Source organism: Cicer arietinum, chromosome 7, assembly GCF_000331145.2.
Source record: "Cicer arietinum cultivar CDC Frontier isolate Library 1 chromosome 7, Cicar.CDCFrontier_v2.0, whole genome shotgun sequence".
Classification (NCBI taxonomy): Eukaryota; Viridiplantae; Streptophyta; class Magnoliopsida; order Fabales; family Fabaceae; genus Cicer; species Cicer arietinum.
Genome location: NC_021166.2, coordinates 27,420,972 through 27,429,671, shown reverse-complemented (window position 1 = coordinate 27,429,671; position 8,700 = coordinate 27,420,972). Strand labels below are relative to the sequence as shown.

General features: G+C 32.3%; 2 protein-coding genes across 3 annotated transcripts; one reads left to right on the top strand and one right to left on the bottom strand.

Annotated features, from left to right (window-relative positions):
• Positions 1–448: 448 nt before the first annotated feature.
• LOC101503899 (amino acid transporter AVT1I-like) lies at positions 449–3,074 on the top strand. The gene is made up of 3 exons (XM_004509932.3): positions 449–875; positions 1,266–1,873; positions 2,556–3,074. The coding sequence occupies exons 1-3, from the start codon at positions 773–775 to the stop codon at positions 3,072–3,074; spliced, it is 1,230 nt and encodes a 409-aa protein (XP_004509989.1). The 5' UTR covers positions 449–772.
• A 1,454-nt stretch (positions 3,075–4,528) lies between these two features.
• LOC101498996 (universal stress protein PHOS32) lies at positions 4,529–7,977 on the bottom strand. 2 transcript variants are annotated; one of them, XM_004509921.4, is made up of 3 exons: positions 7,100–7,977; positions 5,318–5,363; positions 4,529–4,843 (listed from the first exon to the last, which is right to left on the bottom strand). In XM_004509921.4, exons 1-2 carry the CDS (start codon positions 7,842–7,844, stop codon positions 5,356–5,358), a joined length of 753 nt encoding a protein of 250 aa, XP_004509978.1. In that variant the 5' UTR covers positions 7,845–7,977; the 3' UTR covers positions 4,529–4,843; positions 5,318–5,355. The 2 variants fall into 2 exon arrangements, with proteins under 2 accessions (XP_004509978.1, XP_027192384.1); XM_027336583.2 differs by having other exon boundaries at positions 4,529–4,780.
• Positions 7,978–8,700: the final 723 nt, after the last annotated feature.

The following is an 8,700-nucleotide window of genomic DNA, read 5'->3' as shown; positions in this document are numbered from 1 at the left end:
TTAAAGATGATCTCATGGGCTATTTTTTGAATTTCATGGGATTGAGCCTCTAAGGCATCTCATATTTGAGGTAGCAGCTTACAGTATACTTTTTGTGTGACAGTTTCGTTGACCCAATCTAATTGAACGCGCATCAATTTCGTTGATCCGGTCAATTGAACCGCACATTTTGCTCCCATAAGTGGCAGAATCAATAAAAAAAAACTATTGTCCAAAAAGTTACTACTAAAATATGAAATATCTTACTAGTAAAGAAAAGGAAAAATATGCCATATTCACATCTTAAGCCGGCCCACGACCGTATTACTATTATTATTTGTGAAGCACCTTTTTTAATTTGACAGTGTGTAAAGGACTCTTTATTATCATGTAAAGGGATAATTATCTAATCAAGCTCACCAAGAGTCTTTTCAACAAAAGAAAAATTACTCACCGAAAGTCCTGTGATTGCGATACTAACTCTTCTCATTAAGTATGTATTGAATCTTTGATTTGATCATTATTGGTACATAATCCTCTGTCACTATGGAATATATCACATGTGGAAGAGTCCCAGAGAGCACGGAATCAACAACGATTATATGTTCCGAACTTCGATAATATATCTTCATCTAAAATCTTAAGATATTAGATATACGAATAATCACTTTTATATATTCAACATTTAACTTATTTTTAATCAATATAGAACTTAACCACTATACTTGAACTCAACTCCACTTAATATATACAAGGGCAGTAAAGATTGATTGCCTAAGCTAATTGAGAGAATATGGAGAGTAAAAACCAACTCCAAATTTCAAATTCAGGGCAAGATAGTGGAGAAGGTACCAATTTTTTCAAGACATGTTTGAATGGACTCAATGCCTTGACAGGTCTCTCAATTCTTTCTCAAACTCATAAACATAATTATTTTTCATCGTTTTATAATATTGTTCACCTACATTTGCTTACTGTATTGAGTTCTTTAGTTATAACCAATTGGTGTTATGAACTTATGATATTGTTCACCAAATATTTTTGCAACATCACATATGTCAACGACATACAATGATATTTTTTTTGCTCAGAAAAGTACCATTACCAATAATTTCATATTTTTCTCAGCCATTTTGTCACTGTAAAAAATCATTTATCTTGTAGTGTTAGCTACATTTTGAGGTTCCAACAACATCACAATATCATTGTGATTTCACAAACATACCATGATTACACTAAAATGTGTGATTATGATATTCTAACTAAAAAAAGTAATGTTTTTTCAGGTATTGGGATACTCTCAATGCCATATGCAATTTCTCAAGGAGGGTGGTTGAGTTTTATTCTGCTGATTATATTTGGTATGATGTTTTGCTACACAGCATTGCTTCTAGAAAAGTGTATGAAATTACATCCACAAATCAAATCTTATGCTGATATAGGTGAGGTTGCGTTTGGGTATAAAGGGAGAACCGTGATAGCTAGCTTCATATACATAGAGGTATTTTTAGTTGCTATTGAGATACTTATATTAGAAGGTGACAATTTGGAGAAGCTATTCCCAAATATGAGATTCACATTCTATGGCCTTAAAATTGGAGGTAAAAGATGTTTTATCCTACTTAGTGCTTTGGTAATACTGCCCACAACATGGTTGAGAAGTTTGGAAGCTTTGGCCTATATATCTATTGGTGGGGTAGTTGCTTCTGTTATTTTAATTGGTTGTGTTGTGTGTGTGGGTGAATTTGATGGTATTGGGTTTCATGAAAATGGTGAGTTAGTAAATGTGGGAGGATTGTCTACTTCTATGAGCCTTTTTGCATTCTGTTACTCTGCTCATGCATTAATGCCAACTCTATGCAATTCCATGAGTGACAGAAAACAATTTTCCAAGGTAAGTTTGTAAAAAAACATTGTATTTACAATTCCATGAGTTTTTTTCTTGTTTAGAGTAAATTAACAATTCAATCTTTAAATATTTAAGAGCTAAATGATTTGATACATAAAATTAACGAACTTTTAACATATCTACAAAATTGTTAATCATTAATCACATTAGTTTTTTAGACTGAACAAATTGATGATTTTTAATTTTATTAGTTATTTTAATATTTCATTAATTACAAAAAATCAAACTGTATGTCAATAACTTCATCAATAAAATTTGTGAATCATTTAATTATTTAATTTTATAATATTTCGACTATAGAAAAATTGGTTTGGAAGTGATTAATTTATAGTCTCTCTAATTTTAAATGGATTTAGATTCTCTCATTTTTAATTAAATATAAGGGAGTCAAGTTGGGTTTCACTTGTAAACTTTTAAGTTTAAAATTTTAATACATTTTAACGATAAAATGGTGAACATAACTCCTATATTTGATTCAAATATGGAAAGATTTAAATCTATTTTAAATATAATCAAAATTAGATCAAATATTGTTAATATATTTAACTCATTTTACTTAAGTATCAGACCGACAGCAATATTATTTGATACCTAAGGGATGAAGTCAGTGTACCTTGGCCTTTTTGCCTTGATCTTTCTTATCAAAGTGACATTTTGTCAATTGCAGGTTTTGTTGGTTTGTTTTGTGGCAACCACATTTATCAATGGAACCATAGCTATTTTAGGCTACATGATGTTTGGAAATCATTTGAATTCTCAAATCACATTAAGTTTACCGACAAACTCCATAAGTACTAAAATAGCAATATATACCACAATAATTAATCCTTTAACTAAGTATGCCATTGTAATCACCCCAATATTTAAAGCTATTGAGGATAAATGGCATCTATGTAAAAGGAGGCCTATTAGCATTTTTTTTAGAACAATCATTGTGGTTAGCAATGTACTTGTGGCATTATTCATTCCATTTTTTGGATATATTATGGTATTCATTGGTGCATTTTTGAGTGTGACAATCTCATTAGTGCTCCCTTGCATTTGCTATCTAACGATAAACAAAGCTACTAAGAGATTTGGGTTAGAGTTGATCATCATTATGGGAATTCCGCTAATTGGTACATTTATTGGAATACATGGTACCTATAACTCAGTGGGGCAAATAGTAAATGAGATGAAGCAATGAAGATGTATGTTTAATGCTAACTGCTATGATAATTTTAATATGAATTTTCATGAGTTATAGTAATTATATGACCAAAATATGATGTGATGACAATCTTTAAACTTTTGTTTTACCCTGTTCTAATCTAAGTCTTATATACGTCTCTTAGGGTGTACGGTTGGTCTTGAATTGGATAATGCATTTTTGTCGAATGCCACTAAATGATTATTTATCCATCATTAAATTAAAATATAATTAAATCATAATTTAATTAACAAATGTCATTATTATTACATTTAATCTCGAGTTCAAACACTTCACAATTGTGTGAATTAATTATAATAAAATTTATCATCTCTTTTAAAATAAAATAAAAAAATAAATCTTTAAAACAACTAAAATAAAAACAAATAATTAAATTAATTTTTAATCTCCATTAAATCTTATTTTATTTTATTCTAATTATTGTAAAAGACATTTTAATTCCTACAAAATATATTACAAGAAATTTGTTAAAATAAAACATATTTACTTGTGTTTCAAGCATGTTTATAATTTTTTTTTAATCTCGAGATTAAATAAATATGATTTTCTTAAACATCACAATCAAAATAAAAGTAAAGAAAATATAATCTAATTTTGTGATCTCTTTTTACGAGAAACTGTTTACAATTCTGTAGACATGCCTGCAAAAATATTATTTAAAAATAAAACATATTTACTTGTCTTACGAGCATGTTTATAATTTTTTTTATCTTGAGATTAAGTAAATATGATTTTTTTAAAAATAACAGTCAAAATAAAAGTAAAGAAAATATATTGATCTCTTTTTACGAGAAACTGTTTATAATTCTGTAGACATGCCTGCAAAAGTATTATTTAAAAATATTTACTAACATTCCATCTGTGATTAAATCTGTTTACATTGTACATTTATAGAGAACAAAATGTGTTTTATTACCGGGACTAAATCAATTTTAAAAGTTTATAGGGATTAATCTTATTTAAGCCTAATAATAATTTCGAGAGTATATGAACAAACTGATCATTACATTTTACTAGTCTTGGATATCATGTATTTAGTTTATGCCTACAAGTTAGCCATGAAGTTTCAATTAAATATTTTTTATTGAGATAAAAATTTCCAATTTGTCTACCATGTCAAGGATTGCCTAGCACCTAATCGTGGCAAAACAGGGCACCTTCCCGTTCGGGCCCAACCAGCCATCAATTTGTCTAAAAGAGGGTGGGATGGCCCAACTAAAGAAGGTAAGGGTGGTAAAACAAATCAAGTCCGTCAAAAATATATCATTAAACACAGGTTAAACAAGTTGTCCCGACAAGCTCAACTCATTTTGTCACCCCTTCCCTAGAATAGGATTGTCGTTAATTGTTATCAACAATATCTTAGCATATAGTTAATGTGTTTGAACTTTCAACAACGGATAAGGGTGCTGAACCCAAAATACTCATAGTTCCATGAACAGATACAGAGTTCTATAAAATTAAGTGCTCATCAAGATAATCCGATTACCCACATACAGAATGGGAATATAACCCCGAAAACAGTCACAGGCAAACTTGTACATCTACATGAAAGAGTATGTCACTTGAGAACCACAAACAATCTTCCAACAACCTAAAGGAACCAGAATCATATCAAGCCAAATAAAACCATCCATAATATTTCCATAGTTAACATCCAGGAAAAGCTTTTAAAGTACAACCTGACAAGAGAAAGAGAGCCCTTTACAACCATATCCACACATTCCTTTTGGATCAGGTACATTCTGCAATCCAGTAAAAAAACCCCAAAAAATAAAGAAATGGACAAAAATCAAGAAATGTGATATTTAACCAATTGAGGGTATTTCTGAGGAACGCATAGGGTGTGTTTAGTCAGGGGAAAATGAAGGGGAGGCAAGAAGGACGGATATCTTTATAACATTTTAACTGACTAATATATTCTAATTCAATCAATCTACAATATCTCATATGATACTTCCACTTTGCTTCATTAAAATCCTTGTTTGAACCAAACTACACCCTTGAACAAGAAACAGCAACAACAACAACCAAGCCTTATCCCACTAAGAAGGGTTGCTACATGGATCAAATTAAGTCACAACACCATAACTGTTACATGTTCTATATCTATTAGTCTGCAAGCATTATTTGTTTAAACCAAAGGACAAATCCAATTACAATTACAAAACAGGTCATTCAAATGCACATAGCCAGGACAAAAAGATGTAAGGGCACACCTGCAGAGACAGAATTGAAGTGATGAATTGGCTTCCCATTAATCTTCTGCACCAAGCCAACCAACAAGTAGAGAGTTAATTTTCAATTTCACAACAAACATAAATGTATCAATGAGGTAAAACAACAAGCATCCACCAATGTCTTGAAATTACAACTCTAAATTACATTGAAAGATGATATGTCAAATACATAAATCATAACAATCTATGATAAGACAATAATATCAAATTAAATTAAATCAAATCAACATCCACTCCAAGCACAGTTAAACATCCATAAAAAGTAAAATAAAATCAATAAAGCATAATTACAGATAAAATTGAATTTGGAAATTTAGAAACTAATTCAATTAATCAAAATTCAATACAAGCAAGGCTTTAAAATACCAACAGAGTACCATCTATGTAGTTTTGATCTATCGTCCATAGTTAACTTACAGCATATTAATGACAAAACAAACCAGAAAAGAAATTAAAACTAAATAAGCACATTGAGCCACATATTTTAACATTCACTGGCAGAGCTCATCAAATACTGTAAGTCTGTAACTAGCACAGTTTTCATGGACTTCACTCAGCAATGAGAAAAGCCCAGATAATTTTAAGAATCATAATTTTAAAAACCCAATCCAATTTGCATTTACTCCAAATCAGAAAAGCACAATATTGAAACAAGTTAACAGCAATCTGATAAGGCATGTGGAAATGGCTCACTGAGCTCACAAGAGCTACAGCCTTGAAAATCATAAGATTCCTCCCTGACACCAACCAAGATAAAGGAAAACCCTAGTCCAACGAAATTGTAAATGATTTGGATGCATTTGTAGAATCTCGTGAATCAAATAACAATGCATATTCATTATCAAAATAACGAAATTGAAATTGCAAACCTATCCATTATCAAAATGATTCATAAATGATAAAGTTCTATCCAACTTCAAAAGTCCACAAGCTATCAAGGATGGTTCATGAATCATAGTGGACATTGATTTGTCACAACTACTAGTCATAAGTAATGCAGACCTTAAAATATCCACCCAAAAAGACCAAAGATAGAAATTCCCTCTTGATCCAACCAATGTTATCAATTGTAGAAAATATTTGTTTTGTTCAAAATTCAAAATCTGCTACACTACAATGCTATAGCACCACTTTAACCTCTACATTAGTAATTAGATCAAATTCCGCTACACTGCAGCACTGCATAGTTAACAATGCTGGATCCAACAATTCTAAAGATACAACCTTCAACAAGTCACTAGAAGTACAACCTTCTTCTTTTCATAGGATCACTAAAGAATAGAATCTAAGATATTGTGCAACCATTACACAATTCCTAACCCACCCTCAACAAACGGAATATATGCCATAGAGGTCCTATCAAGACCAAAATCTATTCGTAATAGGATGGCACTAGTCATCAGCTCACAATCTTCAACAACAATATCAGCAAAACGGTGATCCATTGCAAGTTATCATATAAAATCCATATCCCAAACCCTAACACACCACATGCCATATAAAATTATACTAAATGGCATTAAACTAAATTCAATTGTTCTGTTCAATGGGATATAAAGTTGGCTTGGTGGCTGGAGTGAAGGAGTTAGAGAGTGGAGTGATAAGGATGTAGTGGGTTTCGATCCTTGCTCTCAGCAAAATACTAACAATATTATTGATGCTTAATAACTAATTGCAAATAAGAGTAAAAATTATTATGTTCCATCAAAAAAAGAACCTTCAAATTATAACAAGCTAAATAAAGAACTCAAAAACCCTAACCTTTCTTATGTTCATGAGAAAGGGTGACAGGCGTAATAACAGCCTCACCCTCATCACTTTCCTTGACAGCAATAACAGCCTCAGCAGCATCCTTATCATCAGGATAGCGAACAACAACAACAGGGCAGACACAATGGTGAACACAGTAATCACTAACACTTCCAAGCTTCCCATCACTGCCACGGCGTGCAGCACCGAATCCACGACTCCCCATAATAACAGCGCTGAGGCCGAGACGCTCGACCTCGAGACACAACCGCTCCTTCATGTCATGATCCTTCACAATATGGATCTTGTACGGAATCTGCGCTTCGCGAAGCGGTTTAGCAAGATCGGCGGATTTCGACGCCGTGAAAGCGTCGAAATCATCTTCAAGCTTCGTTTTACTGTTATTATCATTATTGTTGGTGCTGACAACGTTGATGGTTTCTTCTTCGGAGTTAGGGTCGGTGTTGATGGAAAGATCGATGGAACCCCAATCTGCGCCAAAGAGGACGTTGGTAGGGCTGACGTGGAGGAGGATCACGGCATCTCCAGGACGGATGTAGTGCTGGACAGCCCAGTGTACGGCGTACGCGCTTTCGTCAGAGAGGTCAACGGCGACGCCGATTTTACGGCGGGCGCCGGCGGTGGGGGTGGGTGTAGCTGCGGACTGGTGGCGAGGTGAGGATGGATGATGGATTCTTATTTGTGGTAGCTGTGGGTCGGATTCGTGTGCGGTGGGGTTATGGTGGAGGTTCTGCATTTTTTGTTGTTGCTGTTTTTGAACAAGAAGAGAGAAATGCGAGTTTTCTAGAGAGGCTTGTTTTGTTGTTTCTTACTCACTAAGAAGTAGGGAACTGCGTTAAACAAGGAATGGAGTTTGTTTATTACGGAAAGTTATTGATTGGATAGTGTATAAATAGTGAGAGAGAGAGAGAGAGTGTGTGTGTGTGTGTGTGTGTGTGTGCACACGCGTGTTCTACAAGTTGGGCTCTCGTTTATATGGGTTTGGCGTACAAACGGCCCACAAACGTTTTTTTTAAGAGCTTCTTCTTTGAAAAATCAATTATTCAAAAGAATCTAAGATTAAATGTTAGTAGTTGAAATAATTTTTTTTTGTCAAATTTCAGTTATCTCTTTATTGAATTTTGGATTATTAGAACTATATTCTCCTAGGAAAGAGATAATTAATACCAAAAAAATAAGGTAAGAATAACCTATGTTACGCTAAATTTTGCAAAGTTTACTTTGTTTTTACGAAAAAATTTAATGTCTAAATATAATATGTGATTTGTTATAGACTTAGTTTTAGGTCTATTTTTTGCTTAAATGAAAATTTAGTATGACATATTTATCATACATAAAAGTCTATTTTATTTTATGAAAATATTTAAATAAATAAACAGACATATTTTTAAATAGATTATCAAGTTAATATAAATTATATTAAATATTTTTTTACTCTCATGATAAATCAGTTTTTTATACTTACATTTAACATTTAATGGTAGGAATAAACATGTACCCTCTTGAAGAAAGGCATAAACTTAGTATGCAAGAAAATAATCACCTCTTCATGAATTGCAATGCAGCTTAAGTTGTGTTGTTATTGTCCCCTT